Raw genomic sequence first — 25,101 nt, 5'->3', positions numbered from 1 at the left:
TACCCTCAAACTCAGGGATCTTTCTGCCTTTGCCTCTTACGTACTGAGATTAAAGGTGTGTGTCATCATGCCTGGCTTTCTTACCATTTTTAAGAAACACTGTTGCCTAATTTCTTATAGCAGACAATCTATTTAAAAAAAAAAAAAAAAAGAAAGGAAGAAAGGGAAAAAGAAAAGCCAGCATCTGTGTCAAACTGGATAATATATTTGGAAAAACAAATAGTATATATATATATATATATATATATATATATATATATATATATATATATATATATATATATATATATTTTTTTTTAAATTTTAATGTGGCATCTTAAACATCAGAGCCGCACACTTTTTGTTCCCCTCATCCTTTTACAAAACAATGTAAGCATGTGTTCAAGTCTCTTTTACAAGTTAACCTAGCACTGAAACTACATACAAATTTACTGCTTCTCTTTCCAGGGAGCCTGGACAAACCGTGGTCAACTCAACAAGACTAAAACCTCTAGTACTACATGTTCATTCTAAATCAAGCTTCAGTCAAGAAGCATTTTATTATTTAAGGTAACACTTCAGGGAATACTTAGGTATATAAATGATTCAAGACACAGTACTTCCCAACCAGTAATCGTTACAAGTCAAGTGACTTGTTACTTTTAGTAATATTAAATTGGATATGAAAAAGGAAAGAATTTTGATCATGTTTGAACAAGTCAACTGACAAACTTAATTAAAAATAAGGAAAATAAACTAACCTCCAAACCATTTTTTAAAATTAAATTTGCACACGTGTGTGCACAACTCTGCTCCAATGCTGACGTGAGAGAGCAGCAGGTATCTGTCTTTCCCTTCTACCCTGTGTGCAGCAAGGTCTCGCCTGCCACTATTCTGTCCACCATAGAAACTGGTCTGCAAAGATTCCGGAATGATTCTCTCAGCCTCCTCTCTTGTGTAGAAGAAATGGAATTATAGACGTGTTCTACCATGCACCAGGTTTTTATACAGGTTCTGAGGATCTGAACCCGGGTCCTCATGCTTGCATGACAAACTGGTACACTGAGCCCCTTAGCCAGTACAAATTTTCATTCTTGAAGCGAACTCAGCTGGGAGAGTGCCTGACTCATATGCTTGAAGCCCTGAGTTCAATCCACATAAACTGAGCTTGCTGATACCTACTTATGATTCTAATACTCGGGAGGTAGAAGATCAGAGTGTCAAGGTCATCTTCAGCTACACAGCAAGTTAAGAGGGTAGTCTCAGTTAAAGACCCTGCCTTAAACAAACAAAAAATAAGTTTACTTCAACATAATCTTATCTGTCTTTCAATTTAAATATGTAAACTGTAGCCAAACAACCTCTGTTCTGTATTCTGACATTAATCCTCTAATGTTAATTTATTCTGAAATTTTCACCCAACATTGAAATAGATGCCTTTACTATTACCTCATTGACTTGGTACTATCATGACAAATTGTATTGGAGGTAGTCTTAATTCCTAGGCCTTCTTTTATAGTCTTCTATATTATAAAGTAGTCAGTACATCTTTGGTATTCATATCTGTAGCCAACTTTTACAAAGAAGAAATATGGCCATCTGAACAAGTTTGTCAACTTTGTTAAAAGCAGGTAACTGGTCAAGGTATGTCTAATGTTTGGATTCTAAGAGGTTCTCTGAATTTTGAAGGATAAATTCTGCTTCCTTAGCTGACAATGAAATTTGGATAATACAAGCATACAGAAACACGCCTCTGGATTACTATCATGGCTGTATAAACAGCATGTTCTGGTGAGTAGTGCAGTGTGTGCATGCATGTGAAGTGGCAGGAAAAGAAGCACAGACACCAGAGACCACACAGGGCTCCTCTGGGTAGTCTTTCTGCAGTGCTGGAGGTGCTTAGTAGATGCTTATTTTAGTATATGTGCTGCCGAAGTGAGCACAGTAGATGCTTATTAAGACAGACCACATGAATCAATCTTCTAGAAGGTGTGCAGTCTGTTGTCTTTTGTTCTAGGATCTGCCTGGTTTCTAAAAGCAACTAGCCTGAGACTGATAAATTCTCTACCAACTACAGTGAATGTAGTTGATGTTCCACTCCAACACCAGTGCAGTAAGGAGACATCTCTGAATGCCCCCAAGTTGATCACAAAATTGATAAATACTCTATCAGTTATCTCACCTACACATCCTTATAAGGAATAACAAGTTTACCCTTCATCTGGCCATTCTGAGGATTAAATAGCATGCCCTTAGCAATAGTGGCAGGAAGACAGGCAGTTATAACGGTGTACAGCCACATTGGATCGCTACAGTCCATATGAATATGCCTTCAACAAACATGAAATATTTTCCAATAAGAAAATATTTGGTAATAAAAATTTAGGAAAAACACAAAGTCATGTAGAGTAAGAAGAATGAAGACAAGACAATCTGTAATGTATGCAGGCTTTGGAATGACAATTGAACAAATCAGTGTTAGGTATTTAGTGATTTAGATCCTAACTTACTAAACCTCAGATATGTAGTTATTCATTTCTCCTTTATGTACTTTAATAGGTTCATTCTGTGAAACAATACAGAAACAAATTGCTGAATGCAAGTACAAATTAGAAAATCAAATTCATTAAAAAGTAAGACTGATTACTTGTTACAAAGCTTTTTTCTTAGGAAAAATTAATTTTAGGAAAAGATTAAGTTAGAGTAAGTATTAAAATTTCACTGACTTTTTAGGTCTAGATTTACTATCTTTTAACCAAAGGACATTTTAAACATTTGGAATATAAAAAATATATTTAACTAAAAACCCATAGACAGTTATTTTTTAATTAGCATGAAAGTCCGTATGGGACTAGTTTAAGTGAAAAGGCAGTTTTTAAGTAAAAGCATTTACCAGGTTAGTGGCACCTGCCTATAATCCCAATACTCAGGTCAGACGGTCACAATTTTGAGGTTAGCCTGGGCTACACAGTGAGACCCTGTTCCAGAACAAAACAAAACCAGCATATTAACCAGTAGAGCTCCCTAAATGCATCTTGAGTTTGAAAATGAAACTGTAAGAGAGCAGCTTCTCCACTCATTTACTGCAGATATTACAGGTTGCTTTCTTGAGATGGAACACTGGCAGGACTGGTGTCTCCTGACACTGAATATCTGAAACCAACTGCCTTGGACAGTTTTATCATCTAGAAAGAAAGAAGGTAGGTGTGTGTGTGTGTGTGTGTGTGGTCTTTTCCAAGGCTGACAGGAAAAGAATCTAAGTTATAACTATTCTTGATAAAGAAATGAGGCAGCTTCAAGTTAAAACTACAAATGTTAATCAGTAGTTTTATAAAATATTAAAAACTAGCTAGAATTACATGCATAGGTGTTTAATCAGGAATAGCAGAGGAACTTAAATACAGGATTTGTCAACAATAAACATTTTTAGTGCAAACAGTGCAGAAAAATTGCTCGAAACAAATATAGCAATCATTCTAATCTATACAAAATCGTCTCAGTCGTGTATACAATCTATAGAGTGCATCTGGATTTCAGCCATGGTCATGAAATGCCAATTCATAAGTCATAAATATAAAACAATGTGCTTAGTTTTGTGTCCCATTTCTTTCTTGATTCATGTTTTCAGGAAAATCTGAAATGAAAAAAAATTTTCAACTTAAGATTTAAGATGATAAACTCTTATTCTTTTATGCTGTTTTCTTATTTATATTTACTGTAACTCGCCTGGGAGGGAATTGGGTAAGGAAAATATTTCAGTATGTTCCTATATAATAATTTATTTCTATTTCTTGAGCTGGGGGTGAATACAAAAAGTATAAAAATGAGCTCAATTTAGAAAGTAAGATCCAAAGTAATTCAGAGTTGGTAGTAATGCAATTTGAACTAAAGATGAGAAATGTCTATCACTTTTTCAAAGAATCTCCCATATGCCTCCTTAAAGTCTATTCCTTCAGCCCAGATGGCTGGGTGCAAGACCACGTGGTCCTAATCTCTAGTCATGCTGATTAGGCTAGGGTAGGTAATCCACCCATTTCTGCTAGGGATTTGTACACAACTCGAGACTCTTAGTACTCTGCACCAGCTGCTGTGAGCACTAATGGTTGATGGTTACTAAGGAAAAAGTGCTGGTGATGTAGGTCAGTTCTCGAGTGCTTGCTGAACACATGGAAAGCCGTGGGTCTGATCCCAGCAATCCAAACACAACAGTCAGACTCAGCAGTGGGAAAGAAGAGCTGTTTTGGTTCCTGAGTGGCTTCCAGTGTTTCCACTCTTAGTAACTGGGCTCTACCTTCTTCCTTTTGGCTCTATAAAGTATCTTTGTATTTTCCTTCAACAACAACCTTGTATTTAAGGTTGCTGGGATATGTGGTGGTTTGAATGAGAAATGTCCTCCATAGGCTTGGGTATCTGAACACTTGGAGCTGTTTTAGGAGGTGGTGCAGCCTTGCTAATATATCACTATGGGTGGGCTTTGAGAGTTGGTAGTTTCCCTGTACTGAAAATTTGCTGCTTTGTGTTGTGGTTCAAGATGTGAACTCTCAGCTCCCTGCTCCAGCTTGTCTAATGCTATGCCTCCCGAATCATTATGGATTCTCCCTTAGGAACCATAAACACAAATAAACTCTTCACTCTGAAACTTGTCTTGGCCATGGTATTTTATCACACCAATAGAACTAGTACAGGGCAGGATTTTCTTTTGTAAACAAAACATTACTATAACAAACAGGAGAAAGAAAAGAGCTTGAGGGCTCCAAGGGCATGGATGAGAAGATGGTGGTAGAATGAGGAACATGACAGGTAAGCTAACCTTAGGGGAGAATGCAAACTTTCCTTAAGGACACCGCCACACTGAGAAACTACTGAAAGGTTTCTACTGGCTGGAGGCTCCCTTACACGGCGGTGTGTTTAATATCAGCACTCTACCATACAACAACTGTAATGACAGTGTGAACAGGCACTGTTAAGAACTACACTAGCTGGAATGCCATTTACCTATAGAGGAGCATGAAATTGGCTGTGCATTGCAATCACCTGGTGTAGCTTCTCTTCTTTAGCTCTTCTACAGTGGCAAATCTAGAAGACAAATCATTTAAAATACCAATCACTTTTCCGACTACTTCCTACATTATGACAGAATTCCAAGTAAGAATATTTTAATTTGTTACCATTCCTTTAAGTTTTTAACATTTAAAGTAGCTAATAATTCCTCAGAATTTAGGAATCCAGAAAAACATTGAGCTTTGTTTGAAAACAATCTTTGACCACAAACTTCCCTAATGTTAATTTCAAATGCCTGTGCTTTAAAAGCACAGAACTTAAACCCTGCTCTTGTTAATCATGGAAGATTAACAAACAAAAACTTCATTGTAGCTATATAGAATAGAATGGGTCAGAAACCAAATTCTTACTAATATTATAAACACAGGCAAGTTACTAACCAACTCTGAATTTCAACTGTCTCTCATGAAAAATAGAGGTAATTAAATAAAATTTGCCCTGTCTGCTTTAACAGGGCACACACAAACAAGCATACACTCACAAAAACACCTCCCATGCGTAAACATTTCATAAAACTTAATAAATAACAAACAAATGTGATTGTTTCAGAGATATTGGGTAAATATTTAGGACTACATGAACTAGTATGAAATTATCAAGCAGATTTTTTTCCTTGAATACAATGGAAACACCAGAATAGAAGCTGTTCTATTTTTATTATTATTTTTTTTATCTCTATAGGTTATTCTGTAATTAAGCAACTTATAAAACAGGTTGTTTTTCAGGAGACTATTAAAGCTGTTAAGCTGATCAAACTAAGCTGGTTTACCAGCTCCTACACAATGATACAGATACTATCATTAAATTCCTTGGTCATGTACTCCTAACTAAGAGGTTTAAAGCAACAGTAGCGGACTACTATCCTTCCCCAAAGAGGCTGTTCAGAGTCTGTTCAATACTCAGCATTCCATCTTGGTTATGTGCTAACCATTTTACCCATGAACATACTTAAGAAATTTGATATTATGTTGTCACTCATCCTCAACTGAAGAGTATTACATACTGTTCTCTTTTCCTTGAAGCTACTGAGAAAATCATCTATTTCAGTTTTTCCCTCCAAGAACTCTTCAGCAATATTATCGGACTCTTCCTCAGCTTCATGTGCAGCTACTTTCAATCTTGCCTGTAGGGCACTTGCACTACAACTCTGTGAACAAGCAAACAAACAAATCAAGTACTGCATTAGTCTCTAATTCTCAGATAAACTATGGAGAAGGAAAATGAGGCAGAGATATGGAAAGCAATATTCACATCGGATACTTGGATGGCTACTGCCTTAGTTAGGCTTTCTATTGCTGTGATGGAACACCAAGGCAAAAAAAAAAAAAAAAAAGAAAAGTAAAAGAAAAAATTTGAGAAGAAAATGTTTATTTGGCTTATACTTCCACATCACTATTCATCATTGGAAAAAATCAGGGCAGGAACTCAAACAGGGCAGGAACCTTGAGGCAGGAGCTGATGCAGAGGCCATGAAGGAGTGCTTCTTACTGGCTTGCTCAGCCTACTTTCTCATAGCACCTAGGACCACCAGCCCATTGGAGCCAGCACCCACGATGGGCTGGGCCCTCTCCCATCAATCAGTAATTAAGAAAATGTACTGCAGGTTTGAGTACAGCCCAATCTTACAGATGCATTTGCTCAATAGGGGAATCTCTCCTCTCTGATAAATATAATATAGCTTGTGTCGAGTTGACATAAAATTAGCAAGTATAGATACTAAACACAAAAGAAACCAAATCATGAGCTGTAAGCTATTAAATGAGAAACTGATAAACCATTATTATCCTGGATAATTTGGAATTAAATCATTGTGAGAATACCTACTCAGATCACCCAATGACCCCATTTCCTTGTATTCCTGTTCTTGTCTATCCTAATGAGTACACCAGCTAGAGAGTAACTCATTTCTAAAGAACCAAATGTGACAAAAGAGAAGGGAGTTACTGTAACTATAGAAGCAGACAATGTGCACAAAAAACCCCTGAGGATAAGTAAGTGGCCATAGCTTACAAGATTTAATACTGTTATGATGACAACGCTAACCCCAAAGATCTACACAATCAATGCAGTTTCATAAATTTCAAGAGCCTTTCATTAGAAAAAGTATCCTAATATTCATACAACATCTCACTAGACTCTGAATAGCCAAGAGATCTTGAAAAGGAATGATGTTGAAGCATTCATATTTACTGATTTAAAAACTTATTATTTGAGGATTAAAAAGATGTCTCAGTGGTTAAGAGCATTTGCTACCCTTTTAGAAGACCTGAGTGAGTCTCAGCACCCACAAGGTGGCTAACAAGGATTAACTCCAGTTTCAAAGGATCTGACCTCCTTCTAGCCTCTTGTGGCACTGCATGCTCATGGTTCACAGACATATAAGAAGGCAAAACACCCATATATATAAAATACACATAAATTAAAAATTCTTAGGTGTGAGGCACATGCCTTTAATCTCAGCAATTGGGAGACAAAGGCAGACAGACAAATCTGTGAGTTTGAGGCTAGCCTATTCTACATAATGAGTTCCAGGACAGCTGGGGCTATGTAAAGATCCTGTTTAAATAAACAAACAAACAAACAAACAAAGGTTAAAAACCCCACAAATGTATTACTAAACTTGGATTAACAAAACAAACAGTAGCACCCATCCTTCTCTAGGGTCCACCTGGTGAATCTCTCAACCATAAACATTGACACACACACTTTTCCAAGAGCCAGATCAAGACAAAGTCCCACATCCGGTGCCCTAGTTTGAACACCTCATTGCCCCTGAACTCACCTCTAGATTTCCAACAAGGCCATCCCCCCAGTGACCTGCTACAAACCCTCATTCTACCTCTCCACCCTGCCAGATCCCCTACATCCTTTTCTAGGCTCTAGTCTGGTTAGTCTGTATATTAACACCCCGCCCTCCACCACCACATACTTGACAACTTGCTGAGATTAGCCCAGGACCCACATCCAGTGTCCAGGCATAGTCTGTCCAGCCCTGTCTATGCCCAAATCAATCTCTAAGCTTCCACGAAGACTGACCATTCCTACCCTCCAACCAACAGGGTCCTTCCATACCACATTTGGCTAAATCTATTCCCACACTCCAGACACAGACAAGGAGGCACATCCTATATACCAGTCCAGTACCTCTGTCCACCTGACTTCATTCCTCCCAAGCCATTTCCAATCTCTAAGCCAAACCCAAACTTACATCCCCTCTGCTCTAACATGCTCTTACTATATCAGACTTTGAACTAACAAAAGAAGGCCAAATGGCCAGATCTCATCACAAAAACACAAAAAATATGAAAGACCATGCCAGTATCCTCTTTCCAAATCTCCAAGTCCTGTAGAAGTGGCTGCCAATGAGACTTACCTAGATGAACCCCAGGACACATCATTTAAAAGTCAAAGGAACTTAAAGAAGACATAAAGAAACAGCTTGACGAACTTAAAGAGAAAGAACCAACACAAAGAAAATGAAGGCCTGATGCACAGATGCACAAGGAAGCTCAAACATAAGGCTGGTGGAAGTGATAAAGTCAATCCAACACTTGAGAAAAGAATTCAATTGGGAGATGGAAACATTGAAGAAGCCAGGTGGTGGTGGTGGTGGTGGTGGTGGTGCATGCCTTTAATCCCAGCACTCGGGAGGCAGAGGCAGGCGGATCTCAGTGAGTTCGAGGCCAGCCTGGTCTACAGAGCGAGATCCAGGACAGGCACCAAAACTACACAGAGAAACCCTGTCTCAGAAAAACAAAACAAAACAAAACAAAACAAAACAAAAAAAAAAAAAAGAAAGAAAAGGAAAGACACTGAAGAAGACTAAAGCTGAAATCAAATGGAATAAAATACCCAATGACTAGAAAAATCAAAGGAACATCTTAAAACTAGAATCAAGGAGAAGACAGAATATCAGGACCTGTGCTGACTAGTTTTATGTCACCTTAACACAAGCTAGAGTTACCTGAGAGGAAGAAGCCTAGATTAAGGAAATACTTCCATATGATCCGGGCTACAGGCAAACCTATGGAGCATTTTCCTAATTAGTAATTGATGGTGGAGGACCCAGCCCATTGTGGGTGGTACCGTCTACAATTAAAAGACACAGGCTTTTTGATTGAGTGGATTAGAAAACAAAATCCATCTACCTGTTGTCTATGAGAAACACACCTCAGCTTTAGAGAGGCACGTTCTCAGAGTAAAAGGATAAACAAAACCACTCCAGGTAAATGGAATCAGGAAGCAAGCAGGCATCTCTATACCAACATCTGATAAAATATTACAACTAATCACAAGAGATAAGGAAGGACACTTCATTCTACTCAAGAGAACAGTTAACTAGAAGACATTTGTATCCTAAACACATATGTACCAAACTTTGGAGCAGCAATTTCATTAAAAATGTACTCCTGGATTTAAAGACACAAATTGCAATTAATCTATTATTAATAGGTGGTTCAATACTCCACTTTCTCCAAACAAACAGGCCATCTGGACAAAAATAAATAAACAGACACAAAAACCTAAGATTTAATCATCCATCAAATGGGACTGAACAGACAGCTACAGAATGTATCACCCCAGAGAACACAGGTGCTTCTCAGCAGCACAGGGCTGCTTATCTACAATAAACCTCACCCTAAAGACTGAAATCACTCTTTGTATCTTATCTGAATACAATGCTAAAAAACTTGAAATGGACAGCAAAATAAATCTCTAGTATATACACAAACCCCTAGAAATTAAACGACTCATTACTGAATGATGAATGGGTCAAAGAAGAAATCAAGAAAGAAAGAAAAAAGATTCCTGGAACTCAATGAAAATGAAGAGACAATACAACAAAACACATTGAAAGCTGTCCTACAAGGGAAATTTACAGCTTTAAGAGCCCACACTAAAATATCAGGAGTGCAAATAAATGACTTGATATAACTCAATAAACCAAGACCAAATCAAATTCAAACCTAGATGATAGCAAGAAATAATAAAAATGAGAGCATGAATCAATGAAATGGAAACAAAGAAAACAATGCAAAGAATTAACAAATGTAAGAGTTGATTCTTTGAGAAGATAAACAAGACTGACAGGCCCTTGGCCCACTATACAAGAAAGAAAGAGGATACAAATTAACAAAATCATAAATGAATATGGAAACATTGTAACAGACACCAAACAAACTCAAAATATTATCAGGGAATACTTTTAAAAACCTGTACTCTATTAAGCTAGAAAAAAAGAAATGGCTGAATTTCTAGATTCAGACAAACCACCAAAATTAAACCAAGATGTCTACAAAAAAAAAAAAAGTAATAAATAAAAACCCTACCAGCTAAAGAAGTCCAGAGTCAGATGGGTTCCCAGCAGAATTCTACAAGACATTTGAAGACCTACAGCTAATCTTTCCTTATTCAAAGAATGAAACAGAAGGAGCACTCTAATATGCCTTCATAATAAAAGTCCTAGAGAATGTAGGGCTAGAAGGAGCATACCCCGACACAATAAAAGCTACATACCAGAAACTCACAGTATCATCTGAAAGAGAGAAAAGCTTCAAGTAACCCCACTGAATTCAGGAACGAGACAGATGTCCATTGTCCCTACTCCTTTTTACTATTGTGCTAGAAATCCTAGTAGAACAGTGTAAGTCAAGAGAAGGAAATTAAAGGGATACAAATATTGAAAGAAGTCACACTATCTCTATTTGCAAATAACATGATACTACACTTTAGAGATAACAAAAATTCTATCAAAAAACTTCTAGAAACGATAAACTTAGAAACATGGCAGGATATAGAATTAACTTGTACAAATCAGTAGCTTTTCTATATACCACCAACAAACATACAAAGAGATCGTGGGCACGCTCCAATTCATAGTAGCCTCAAAACAATAAAATATCTAGAAAAAAACAAAACAAAACGAAACAAAAAACCCTAACCAATGAAAACATTAAACCTCCAAGGAAAGAGACAGAAAAAGACACTAGAAAATGGAAATATATCCCATGCTCATGGATTGGTAGAATTATGAAAATTATGACCATTTTGCCAAAAGGTATTTAGAGATTCAATGCAATCCCATTAAAAATCCCTATTTATTCTTCACAGGTATAGAAAAAAGCTAAACTAAGATTCATATAGAACCACAAAAGATCCTGGACAATGAAAAACAATCCTGAGCAAAAAAGCACAATGCTGGATGGATTCTCATTCCAGATCTTAAGATATAGTACACAGAGCCACAGTAATAAAAACATGATATTGGCACAAAAGCAGACACATGGACCAACAGAACAAAATCCAAGATGTAAACATGGACATGTAACAAGGCTACCAAAAATAGAAGCTGGAGAAAGGAGAGCATCTTCAACAAACGGTGTGGGGAAAACTGGATGCTCACATGCAAAAGAATGAAATTAGACCAATAACTGTCACCTTGCACTAAAACTGACTCTAAATGGATCAATGACCTAAACCTGAAACCTGAAACACTGAAGCTGCCATAAGAAAACATAGGCAGAGCCCTACATAATCAGTGTAGGAAAGGACTTTCTGAATAGGACTCTATTTGCCCAAGAATTAAGGCGAACAACTTGACAAGTGGGACATCACAAAATTAAAAGCTTCTTTTCTTTCTTTTTTTTTTTTTTTCTGAGACAGGGTTTCTCTGTGTAGCTTTGCGCCTCACTCTGTAGCCCAGGCTGGCCTCAAACTCACAGAGATTTGCCTGCCTCTGCCTGCCTCCCAAGTGCTGGTATTAAAGGCGTGCACCACCACTGCCAGGCACACAAAATTAAAAAGCTTCTGCATAGCTAAAGAAATAATCATCTGGGTAAAGAGAAAGCCCACAGAATGAGAGAAAAATCTTTGCCAGCTGTACTTCTCACATAAAGAGCTCAAAAATGAAAGAGTCAAAAACAAACAAGCGACCCATTCAATAAATTGGCCTGGGACCTGAACAGAGTTCTCCAAAGAAGAAAAAGAAATGTCTAGGGAAAAATTTACTCTAATTGGATTATAGACCTAAATGAAGAAACTTAAACTATTTTTAATAGCCATTCTAGAGTGTTGTGGGTGGTACATTATTGAGGTACCGTTACAGGTACGTACAACAAATAACATTTCCTTATCACCCACATGTTATCTATTTTTATAAGTGTGACACACTTCTTGTTTGAGAAGAAAAACTAGAATTTAATACAGTTAACAATATATTTCCATTACTTATTCATTAAATATATATTTGTTAGCAACTATGCACCAGGCATTGGAGCACACACTGCTTAAGATGGAGACAGGTAATCAGAAGTCTACTGATTTGATTTTCATACTTTAAGCATGCTTCACCATCACTAGAAAATCTTTATTGAGCACATTTCCAGGAACTCAGGAAGTGAAAGGTTTCTTTGTTTTATATTTTTAAGTATTTCAAGAATCATCTCAAGCCGGGAGGTGGTGGCCCACACCTTTAATCCCAGCACTCAGGAGGCAGAGGCAAGTGGGTCTCTGAGTTCGAGACCAGTCTAGTTTACAAAGCAAGCTCCATGACAGCCATGGCTACACAGAGAAACCCTATCTGGGGGGAGCGGGGGATCACTTCAAACAATTCGTACGTAAATGTCACGAGTAAGAAAAGGTGTTAAAGCAAAACTGTGTTGGTGACGGGGTTGCAAGTGCATCTTTACAAAGGCTCAGTAAGTGTTCTACTTCTTAGCTCAAAAGCAGACTTCTTTATGAGACATTTGGGTTTCCTTGGCTGGGTTTCCTAGTTTCTCATTTGTTCTTTACTACCCACTGGCAATATCTGTGCTGTCCATATTATACACATGTTCTTTAAAAAAAAAAACTTCACTTTCCAATTTTATTTTAGTACATATAAATTTTAAATTTATATATTTAAATGTGAACATTTTCTCCTCTATGCTTTTGTTTTTTCCAATTGGAAAACTGGGCTTTTCACATAAAAATCTTTTTAAAAAACTTCTAGGAATTAACTGGTTATTATACTTTCTACTCAAACTATATGTGTAGTATCTTTCTACACTATGACCTTTATAAGGTTTGATATAAAGACTCAAGACTATTTCTGATTGGACACTAAACTGATAAACAATTACATAATTTGTTGAATCCTGAAGTTTTTCCAGTTATTACTCACACACATGAACCTATTTTTGAACTGCAACCTGTTCCATACAACTATATTTCATCTTCCTACAAAACTACTACATCATTTAAAATGAAGTTACACAGTATATTGTGATAGACAAGAAGGCATGTTTTTGCACTCCTTTTCTTTGTTCAACTCCTTCCTGATTACTTTAATCCATTCAGACTTTTTTAAAAAATCTGTCAAAAATTTTAAAGACATATTTGGGAGACTGATTGGAAATATCAGATTTTTAAGTCATATTAAGAATCAAATCTTATGAATACTCTTTCATTCCATTGATATTTTATGCTGTTCTAACTAGAGAATAGAAGTATTCTTTTATGTCAATTAGCAGTTTTCCTAACTTATGTCAGGGGGTTCTAAAAACTTTACAGTTTTCCTTCTATTGTAAATGGAGGTTTTTCTGTTTGTCCATACCTCATTTTGCAACATTAATTGCCGAAATGAAAGAGAAAAGTTTTCCATTTCTCTAACATTCCGCTTATTTTCTGGTAACAACTGTTTACTTGTTCTTCATAGTGTGAGTCGTCCTCCCTTGACTTACTAGTGTTGAGTCCTTCCCAAGCAATGACAGACAACAGGTAGGGTGTTTCTAACATACACTGATTAAGTGTGATGTTCACTGGAGCTTTCTAGTGGTTATTTCAATTAAAAGAATTCTATGTTGTGGGGGTCCACAGAGGCTCACTGGTAAGACCTTACTCAAGGACAGAGAATCTGAGCTTGCTTTACCCAGCAGGGTTGCATAATGAGACAATTTGGCCATGGGCGTGGTTACCAGGTGTTTTGAAGGGTCTACACTTGACTGTACAGTGTCCTTTGATCTTGACAGGGGGGGGTCTTCTACCTCTCCCCTTGGCAGTATATGAAAAGCCCATTAGAATAAAGGATGAGGCGAGTGGGTATTGCCCTTCCGAGGCTTTCCTGTGTCTCTGTCTTTCTTATCTTCTCCTCTGCCTTTCTATCTATGCTGTGGGATGTCGTTCTGTACACTATGAATATGTGTTGCTCTGATTGGTTAATAAATAAAGCTGCATTGGCCTATGGCAGGGCAGGATGGAGCCAGGCAGGATTCCAAGAAACATAATGAAAGGAGAAAGGAGAGCAAGGGACACCAAAGCGCCGTCCAAGGAACAATATGTAATGGGACACAGGTAAAGCCACAGAACATGTGATACATAGATTAATAGTTTGGGGTGGGTTAAGTTATAAGAGCTAGCTAGTGAGAAGCCTGAGCCACAGGCCATATAATTTGCAAGTAATATTAAACCTCTGAGTGATTATTTTATAAGTGGCTGCAGGACTGCAGGGCCAGATGGGACTGGAGAAACTTAGGGCTACATATTTAATACTTCCTCATTCCTCTCGCATCCCCCAGAACCCTCAGACAGGTCAGAGCTGGACTCCGACACTATGCATTTGCAGTTAGTAAGAGCTAGTATAAAAGAATGATGTTGACTGCTGTGAAAACTCCTGTGTGTTGGTTGAGTGTTTCAGGTATTCAGATTTCCTGGGAGGGGACAGACGGCTTAAGTTGAACTCCCAACTCTAATATTTCCTATCATATGACCTCAAGGAATCTATTTAACCTCTCTGTGTTTCAATTTCCTTACCTGAAAAATAGAAATATGATTAAGTAATAGTTTCCTCATAAAGTCTGGGGTAATACTGGGTAAATATGTGTAAATTACTTCAGTACCAGAAATATATTAACTATTCAATGTAAACCTTTATTACATTAATTTTATTTTAAAGGATGTTATGCAAAGCTCATTATAAATTTTTGCTCTCCTTTGTCTCTTTTTGGCTGTTTTATATTACATTGGCTTTACCTTTCAAAATTCAATTTTAAGGGAAATAGATTATTATTAACTACAATGTTTCTTACTGGAATGAGCTACAATAATTACATCTACTTTTTTATTTTTAAAGATTAACTTTACATAAGTCTAAGTCATTTAAAGTTCTCCTTTTGTCACTCGGCTTTATTATAAGGTATACTACTTTGCTAATTTGTATTTGCTGGGGCTTTTCGTATTCTGTGGGTTTTGGAACTAGATACCCCTTGCATGGACATCAGGTTTCAGCTTTATAAAGTCAGGTGGTAATAACTGTCTCTGAGGAAGTGAAAGCAGGGAAGTGACCAAGCCCCCGCAGACTAGCAGCCCCCTGAGGAAGAGAGATAAGCAGTCAGTCATACCTCACTGAGTTCATGCTGTCTTTGCATCTTCTTTTCAAAGGTAGATTTCATTTGGATAAGTAATTCATACTAAAAGAAAACATAAGATTGCTGTTTCATCTGATGTTCAGACTGTAAAAATGTCTTAAAAAAATGACCAGTAACTCACCTTATCTAAAACAGTTTGCCTTTTGGTTTCCAAGGTATGCTCCAAAAGGAGATTATTTCCTGTAAGATAAATCTCTGGCTTATTTCCCAGCACAGATCACAGTTTTCTCAGGACTTGTGAATTAAAGCAAATGGAAACATACTTGCTAATTCCTCGATACTTTTTACTAGGTCTTCCTTGTCAGTAATAATTTGCTTTAGTTGAGGCAACATCAGGAACTGTTCTAGTAACACCTCCTCTTGTTCATTCATGTCTGTGAGCTGCGAGACACTAAAGACAAAAGAAAAAGCAAACTGTTAATAAATACCAGTCATCTAGTTTTTCTCCATGGCGACAAATGTGCAGTTTTCCAATCTGACTTGTGTGATGGTTACTTTTATGGGACACAAGCTCGAGTCATCCGAGGAGGATAGCTCCACTGAGAAAATGCCTTTGTGAGACTGCTCTGCATGGAAGCCGAGAAGGCATTGTCTTAACTAGTGATTGACATGGGAGGCCGAGCCCACTGGAGTGCTTTAAAAAAAAAAAGGAAACTGAACAAGCCCTGGAGAGCAAGTCTGATTCATGTCCACAGTCACCCAACAGAGCTGGACAGGGCAGCATGAGAAACAAGGGTCAGAACCACGGGGAGGATTAGGAATATGGAGGTCGATCACACTCTTCTTTTTCTTTCTGTAGTGTTGATGTTTTCATAAGTTTTTATAGTAGGTCAACTTTTAAAAAGGAGAAAAGACAGTATTTTAAAAATAGATAGTCTTATTTCTTGGCAGTTGAGCATTATAATGTTTATCAAACCCCATAAAATACATGTAATATGTCTTTTCTGTCTTAGGACTTGCATTCTTTAAAAATTATTTCTGATGTTTACCCATGAATTAAAATACAGGATCAAATAATGTCAAAGTTTGTTTTTTAAAATTACAGAATTGTTCACAAACTTTAATCTGTGTAATTCTTAACTGCATTCAATGGTCTTACTAATAGTAGCCTCATGGATATTATAAATCCTTAGTGGGGTACATGGGATACCCCACTAAATGGAGGGACCAAAAATTGCTTTATTTGCAGCACATCTTATGTTATATGAAAAATAGTACCTTAAACTTGAATCCTGCCACCTTATCTGCTATAAACTTGAGTAAAAATTTAGCTCTAAAACTAGTTTGCCAAATTTATTATCATAACTTTAGTCTACTCATCTATATACAACATTAATTTACTAAAGGAAAAATGAAAGATCTATTTTGAAATTATCAGAATCTAATATATTCATAAATAATTCTCCAAGACTGCAAGCTACAGTGAAGGAAAAGAACTTTTGTTATCTTTGTAATTATTACATCATTCTTGGCATCTAGAGCAATCCCTAGATATAAACAAGTCATGCTACAATTTATCATCCTAAAGCTGATTTATACCACTTACCCACTAAGACAACCAAAGCAAAGGAACAGTGAAAAAATTTTGAATCATTTTACTTAAATTTGAATATGAAACTATAAATAAAATAGACAAGATCATCTTTACTCTTCAGGTTTTTTACCTTAGTTCTGAAAGTTCTGGAAATGCATCAGGGATATCCGGCATCTTATAACCAAAACCATTTTGGTTAATCTAAAGAAGAGTTTTGAAGAATATTAAATCTCAGCTATACTTTGGACTGGTCCCATTTATCTTATATAAACTTTAAAGTACTGCATCGATTAGTGCTTTCATATCACAATCTCATCTTTGCCCTTCACATGCACATGTATTTCCTTTACATCCGTCTGGTAATGCACTTTTACTTGTTCTTCTTGATTTTCTCTCTAGAGGATCTTACCATGTAGCTCAGCCTGACCTTGAACTCACTAACTAGTCCAGGCTAGTCTGGAACTCATCTTCCTGCCTTCTCTTCCTGAGGGCTGAGATGCATACATGTGCCTCCATCCTCAATGTACTGTTATACATAGGAGTTTACACTGTTTTGATGGGGAGGGAGTATGGGCCTTAGAAGAGCCTGCATTAGGCTGTGTGGAAGTGTATGATTACAAAATATATCTCTTGAGAGCATCTACAACAGGTATAGAGAATTATCTGTGGATTTCATAGATGTAAATGAATATACTTCTTTCAAGTAAAGACATCAAGCGTAAATTAGTAAACTGCCAGCACTCTGAGTAGTTACATATTTAAGTTAAATAAGAGAGTAGGGTAGATAAAGAACACAGTACCAATTTGAGTATTTATGAGGTTTATGCATTAGAATACCCCAAATTTTTCCCCAAAATTTTTTAGATATTAATTATAGTTTGTTGCCAGTTATGGTGGGGTATGCCTTTAATCCCAGCACTCAGGAGGCAGAGGCAGGCAGATCTCAGTGAGTTCAAGGCCAGCTTGGTCTACATAGTGAGTTCCAGGAAAGCCAGAGCTACCTAGTGAGACCCTATCTCAAAAAACCAAATAAAAGGTAGTTTGTTCATAATCTTTATTAAAACAATGATAAAAAATTTTGGAAAAACAAAATCTGTTCAGGTCTGTATTTTTAAAATTCTAAACTGTAAAATCAGTAATGTTGAACATAATGTATATGCATACACATATTTGTATATATTTGTGTTTGTGTGTGTACATGTGAGTACAGGTTAGGTATGTGTGTGAAGGCCAGAGATCAACATTGGGTGTCTTTCTCAATCAGTTCTCTACCCTTTTTTTTGGCGCCAGGTTTGGGGAGGGCGTACGGGCAGGAACTCATTATGTGGCCAATCTGGATGGCTAGCAAACCCCAGGAAATCTTGTATCTAACTCCCCAGTATTGGGATTACAGGCATGGAATACTATGCCTGGATTTTTATGGTATGTGATGGGGACCTGAACTCAGTTCCTTGTGACTGCACAGGCCTTTAATGCCTGAACCATTATTCTAGCCTCCAAATCTACAGAAATACTGTATGCACAAAATATTGGTTTCTTTTTCTATAATATTTTTACATGACAACAGGTACCAGTTTCACTTATGAACATATAATTTTTAAGCCAATAAAACGCTGAAAAACTTCAGCATGCTCCAATAGGCCCTCTTTAATTTGACACCTGCCTCTCCTATATAATCACGTCCTGTGCCTTGTCCAATATACACTACATGACAGCTAGAGAGAGCTATTACAGGCAACTTTACTTCCATGCCACTTGTCATATAGTGCAAGGCCTCTGTCAATGTAACCAATTACCTAGTACTTTATGTACCCTCTTGTTATCCTCAATATTTTAAAACCATCCTTTAGAAATCTGGCCTCAGGCATAAATGCATCCATCCATTTATCTGCCTCATTTTTCCTGAGCATCGACTATGTGCACAGTCTGAAGCACTGGGGTAAAGTCAAAACTGGAATGACATTATCTCCCTACTACTGCTACTTGGTCTCGGGGGGGGGGGGGGGGGGGGGGCAATGAACTCAGCTGTCTCCCACATCTAGACTCTCTCTGTCTAGAAGCTCTACATTTGCAATTCTTTATTGGTTACCTTTTTGAGTTGTCTGAGATGACAAGTATGATTTAATCTTTGTTTCATGCCTATCTCAGTAGATGGACATACTAAATGCCTGCTAACTGAATACCTACTTCACAGGTACAGAACACAGACTCCACAAGATACCAACCTGTGCTGAAGAGTCTGCCGTGGGAACAGGTAGCGGCAGACTGGAAAGGATGCCAAATGAAGGAGCCACTGGCTTGGCTGCGGTGTAACTTGTGGTTGAAGAAGAAACAGTGTCAGCTACAGACAAAGATGTGATATTCCTGTTAGCTTCTTGTGGAGGATACGGAGGAAGAAATGGAAAACCTTGAGAAGGGTAAGGAGGCATCCCACCTGGATTACTGTATAGGCTGAAGAAAGAAAGAGAAGATCATTAGGTAGGATATTAGGAGCGAAATTATCCCTAAATCATGCTAAATACAATGGCCATGCATTTCCACATTTGGAAATTTCTTTTGGCAAGTGATTTTATAATTAAATTGTATAAATTATAAACTATAAGCACCTGAAAAATAAAGTATGGTTTCTATAAAAAGAAAGAATGCTACAGAAAGCAAACAATCCAATTGCTCTCTGTAAAAGTCATATATGTCATATAGAGTTTTCAGTTTTCCAATGGCATCATTTAGTTTTGTTTCTTTATAGAGAGTATTTTATCCAGAGTATTTATGCAAGTGGATGTTGCTAAGTGGCTTTTGATGTTGGGCAAAATCTACCTTAAAGTTGAAGACTGTTTTCCTAGAGATTTTGAAAGGAAAATTATATACATGAGCTACTAAAATGTTTAAAACATTACAAGCAGATTCATATGTAAACACAAATGTATATTTTAAAGAGCAGCAAATCATTACTTAGTTGGGACTTAATGAGAAAGTAATTTAACAATATTTATTTTAACAAGATGTTTTAAAATGAACCTCTTTCCTCCCCATAAAGTGAGAAGAAGCCAGCTTCAATGGCCCACACCTTTAATCCCAGTACCAGGGAGATAAAAGCAAGCAAATTTCTATGAGTTCAATGCCATCCTGTCTGCCAAGAGTTGTAGATCACAGGGCTACATAGAGAGACCTTGTCTCAAAAAACAAATGAACGAAAAATTGTGGAGAAATCAAATTATAAAACAATCAGGAGTACTTCAGGATAAATAAACACTGAAAATTCATCTAAATGCAAACATTTGAGTTAAAAATCAATCAATCAATCAGTCATTCTCATATAAAAGAAAAGAGACTTACAGGTATATTTTGGAGATAATACTAAATAATAACTGCTAAACTATTTCACTTTATACTGGTATATTTTTGTAGAACTACTATAATTTCTTTTAATAATAGAAATTAACCTGAGTTGGACATTAGAAGAAAACATCCATTATGGATTTTGAAGTATTCCCTAGTGACACTAAAAGCTTACATTTTTCCATTAAAAACATGGAAAATGTGCAAGAATAGAAAGAAAATAATCCAAGAAAGGAAAATAAAGAGATATTACCTCTTCCACACAGCAAAATAAATTATAGGACCTTAATTACTAATTAAAAAATTAAAGCATGCCATTGGTGAGTGGCTAGGAAGATTTTGAAATAAATATAAAATATACGAAAAAAGTTGTTATGGTTACAAGTAGAAACAGAGCAGTTGAAAAATAGTGTGGTAATGTTTGGCAAAAAGTAAGAGCCAAGTGTTCATAATAGGATAAAAGCTAATGGATCAAGGATTATACATAGTTTTTAAAATCTTGAACTAAGAAATCTTTGGAGTATTTCAACCTTAAAGTGGGAAAAGTATGAAGGAATTTCTGTAATTCCAAACTCAAAAGTTTTAAGAGAAAATAATGACAAATTTTACACTAGCAAAAACAAAACAAGCCCGGCGGTGGTGGCTCACACCTTGAATCGAAGCATTTGAGAGGCAGAGGCAGACAGATCTCTATCAGTTCAAGGACAGCCTGGTCTACAAATCAAGTTCCAGGACAGCTAGGACTATTACACAGAGAAACCTTGTCTCGAAAAACCGAAACCAAACCAAACCAAAACACCAGGCCCACTATAACACAAAGAAAGGTCAGTGGTAGAACATTTCCTAGCAAGGCCAAAGCTCTGGGCTCTATCCCCAGCACCTTCAACTAGCTAACTAACATAAATTAAGGTGAAAACAACTGAAAGTCATATCACATATAGGACAATTTCACTAATACATAAAGAATTTTCCACAACTTAACAAGTGGATGATAGAATGGTATATAACCTCTATAAAATTAAGCATCTTAAAAACAGCAAATGGTGCTCAATTTAACTGTTAGGTAACAACTAAAATTAAGTAACAATTTTTATGCTTACAAAATGGGCAAATATCTATTTTGACAATATCCCATACTGGAAACAGGCATGGATAAATGGCATTGTGTATGTAAGTAAAGACTGGTATAATAACTATGTTAAAGGACAATTTTGCAGTATTTGTCAAAATACTATTTCTAGAATAAATGAAAATATTAAAATGCACAATAAGAAAACCAGACAACTCTAAGAGATGCCATATCAGACTTAGAAGGAATTTCATAGAGAAAGAAGAGTGAGCGAGGGTCACAGCTCAGTGGTAAAGTCAGGATAGCACACACAGACCTTGGTGTCAACTCCCAGCATACACAGAAAAAAAGCACAGCTATTTTTGCTAGTTAGTTTTTTCCCCCACCTGCTTCTGACCTATAGATGTTTAAAGATCTAACGGCCTCTTTACTTTTTAGACAACAGCAAACAAACCAAGGTCTGAAATATATCTATGAGGCTTCCAGTAAGGCTGCTGAGAGACAATGCTTTTAACGTGTTTAGAAGATGTTTTCCTTACTGGACAATTGCTAACGCACTGCCTGTATCCGAGGTCCATTGTTAAGACCCATCAAAGGGGTTTGAACTTTGTTTTTCTTGAGACTTAGGGAAAATAGAATGGGAGACAAGATTTGAAATCACAGAGTCTTGTCTCTGATACATTCAGCAGGTCTTTAACTCATCTCTGTCCTGCCACAGTGTCTTACAGTCAGCAGCAAAGCCAGGCAGCACCTTTACCACTGTCCAGAACCTCTACACAGACCACCTCATTCCCTAGGCAGAGTTTCTCCCTCCACGTTATTGCAAGAACATTGTGAACTTTCCAAACCGACAAGCTGTCCTTCGGATGACCATACAAAAGCCAGCAGGCTGCAGCCAACTGCCTCCTTCTGCGTTCCGTCTTTTCCTCTTTCATGAGAGCACTTCTGTTCTCACTCCTGCTCGTCTCACACTCTCTCCCATGCTTTAGAGTTTCTTTTCAGGGGTGGGGTAGGGGGTAGAATTTCATTTCCAGGTGCTCCCCCAAAAAAGTTCTACCCGCTGCAGATTGTAAAAATTATGGACTGAAATAATTGCATTAGCTAGGCTGGCGGTGCAGGCTTATAATCCTAGGAACGCAGAGGCTGAGGCAGGAGAACGACGAGTTCAAGACTAGCCTGAGTAATAGTGCAGCACTGTCTCAAGATTTAAAAACAGGAAGATGCTAGCAATTCAGCCCGAGCCCGGCAGCTTGGCTCTGAGCTTGATCCCTGGGGCCATACCTCCCCACAAAAAAATTGCGTGAGTTACTCTGCTCATTGTTATGACAAAACTAACAGAAAAAGTTATAAGAAGACAGTGTCAGAGATTCAAGATGTATATTGGAAGATAAATTTTGAGACTTAAAAAATGACAAACAGCTTTAATATGCCTTCACATTAGACAATTAGTACATTGCAAATTTTCAGTTGTGCACTTTGTATTCTATGTACTCTAGATTCTAATCTCATTAATCTAATCTCTAATATCTGATGGCGTGCATAAGTGTGAGAACTTATGCTGATATTCCTAGCACCCATTTAAAAGCTGGTCATGGAGACACACATCTGCAACCCCAATACTAAAGATGGGTAGGAGATGGAGACAAGAGGATCCCTGGAGCCTGCTTAGCCAATTGATGAGCTCAAGGCTCATGGAGAAACTTTGTTTCAAAAGAGTAAGACTAGCAGTGAAGGAAGACATCCAACATCAACCTCTGACCCCACATACACAAGCACATGTACAGATGCACAAACACACTAAAAAAGAAAATATATCTGGTGTCATTTAATTTCTGATCTCTTACAACTTCTAAATTTAATCTCTGTTACTATGAACCTTCATGGAAATGCATCTTGTTACTGGTCTTTTATAATGTGACAATTATTTTATGGGCTTTAATTTCATCTCACACTTTTCTCCTTCCTTCCGGTGACCCTCCTTTTATCTTTCCGATGGAATCTCAGGCCTCACATATTCAAAGCAAAACTGTACTTGAGGTGAATCACTAGATCATGGTATGTATCTAATAGAACGATCCAAAAGCAAAATCAATAACCAAATTTTATTCTACTGTCATTCCACAAAGCAAAACCAAGGCTCTATCAAAACACTGAGCCCAGCTGGATTTCAGAATTCCTGTTTTCCCTTGTGAGTAGAGTAGTCTACAGTGATCTACTACCACTGCATGCTGGATATATGTGGGGCAGCAATATTGTTATTTTAATCCATACTTCTTCGGTTTAAGAGATGTTCTGAAGGAACACAGCTGAAAAACCTCCTCTATACCTGAACATGAGCATGAGTCTATTTTATACTAAACTACGGAAGTTCTTGTGTGAGAGACAGTGAATATACTTTTGCGTATAGGATATAGGTGAATTCTTACGATCAGAAATGTGGCAGACTGTACTTTTTAAAATAGTCACTGAAAGATTTCCAGGGCACACTTCCCACAAACACATGCTTTTCTTAAATTCTGCCACACTAGTGAGAGATGAAGTCTGTTTCTTCTTCCTTTTCAGACTTAAAAGGCAGCGGAAATGATGCGCACAACACCCACAGCCATAGCTAAACAGGCAGCACAGCTTCTGCTTGGCTGGTCTGACCTCTCTCCATGTGATATGCTGTGAGGAAACTCAGGCTGCCGTCAGTGATAAGAGCCGAGAGCCTCCGCTAGAATCTTGGTGTTTGGCTAACAAAAATTGCCAGACAAGAGAATTAGGTGAGTTTCCATACTATTCAATCACACTTCTTAAAGCCACACCAACTAATGAAAAAGGAAGAACAAAGTAGTTACCACTAGTACCTAACCTAACTATAGACTCATAAAGAGAAACATCTAAGCATGGTGGCACAGGCCTATAATTCTAGCTACCCAGGAGACCAAGACAGAGATCCTAACTTCAATGGTTACATTGTAAGTTCCAAGCAAATCTAGGTACCTGAGTGTGAGCCTGTCTTAAAATAAAAGATTAAAATATGCTGGGGATGGCGCTCTGTGGCCCCTGCTTGACAAGTGCAAGGCCACAGGCTCAGGTCTCATACCCCTATGACACACACCCACACTTCACTATTTTAAGTACAAGTTCTAATATGATTTGTTGTTCATGCTAATGCTTTACTCAGGAAATTATATAGGAAGATAGTAAACCAAGATACTAGGAGACAACCTTAAAAAGAGACTTAGAAAAGCTAAGAAGCAAATAATCCACTATATGAAAACAGCAAAGGAAATGTCAAGAAGACAACAAAGGAAACTTACTGAATGAGACCGGGGTGACAGAAATGGGGTGTAACTAACAAGGAAAGGAGGGGAGGAAAAACAACCAAACAACCAAACACAGAACTCAGAGATTACCTGCCCGGTATGACATGAACAAAAATGGGATAAAAAACACACTTGGCTCAGCAATGGCCACTACTTAAGAGTCATGTAACAAACACACCAAATAGACTTATGTAGAAATCATGATGTAATTTCACTGAGGAGAAGGGAAATTTTGTGACAGTAAAACCCTCATCTACCATAGTAAGAGGTCTATAGGTAATGGCCAAAATGACATTCAAGAATAGTACCGTGTCTATTATCACAAAGGTGGGCGAATAAACAGCTACAAGAGAAATACGCAGCAGCCTCTGCAAACTTTGGCCTGATGGGCATGAAGGTGAGTACGTG

General features: G+C 37.3%; 1 protein-coding gene across 3 annotated transcripts in view; it reads right to left on the bottom strand.

Annotated features, from left to right (window-relative positions):
- Positions 1–3,329: 3,329 nt before the first annotated feature.
- Positions 3,330–25,101, bottom strand: part of Vps37a (VPS37A subunit of ESCRT-I) — a 40,659-nt gene continuing 18,887 nt past the window's right edge. Inside the window, exons 5-13 of one of the 3 annotated variants that reach the window (XM_052752077.1) lie at positions 19,412–19,428; positions 19,203–19,318; positions 17,108–17,178; positions 15,707–15,834; positions 15,565–15,623; positions 15,417–15,485; positions 6,044–6,187; positions 4,975–5,055; positions 3,330–3,613 (exon numbers count right to left, since the gene is read on the bottom strand). In XM_052752077.1, the coding sequence (XP_052608037.1) occupies positions 4,975–5,055; positions 6,044–6,187; positions 15,417–15,485; positions 15,565–15,623; positions 15,707–15,834; positions 17,108–17,178; positions 19,203–19,318; positions 19,412–19,428 (685 nt within the window). In that variant the 3' untranslated portion in view covers positions 3,330–3,613. Of the gene's footprint in view, positions 3,614–4,974; positions 5,056–6,043; positions 6,188–15,416; positions 15,486–15,564; positions 15,624–15,706; positions 15,835–17,107; positions 17,179–19,202; positions 19,429–25,101 lie in introns of all 3 variants that reach the window. The other 2 variants (XM_052752076.1, XM_052752075.1) reach the window with 2 other exon arrangements.

Source organism: Peromyscus californicus, unplaced genomic scaffold, assembly GCF_007827085.1.
Source record: "Peromyscus californicus insignis strain IS unplaced genomic scaffold, ASM782708v3 Scaffold_23__1_contigs__length_62951481, whole genome shotgun sequence".
Classification (NCBI taxonomy): domain Eukaryota; kingdom Metazoa; phylum Chordata; class Mammalia; order Rodentia; family Cricetidae; genus Peromyscus; species Peromyscus californicus.
The sequence above is the reverse complement of the archived record's forward strand: the minus strand, read 5'-3'. Positions and strand labels throughout refer to the sequence as shown.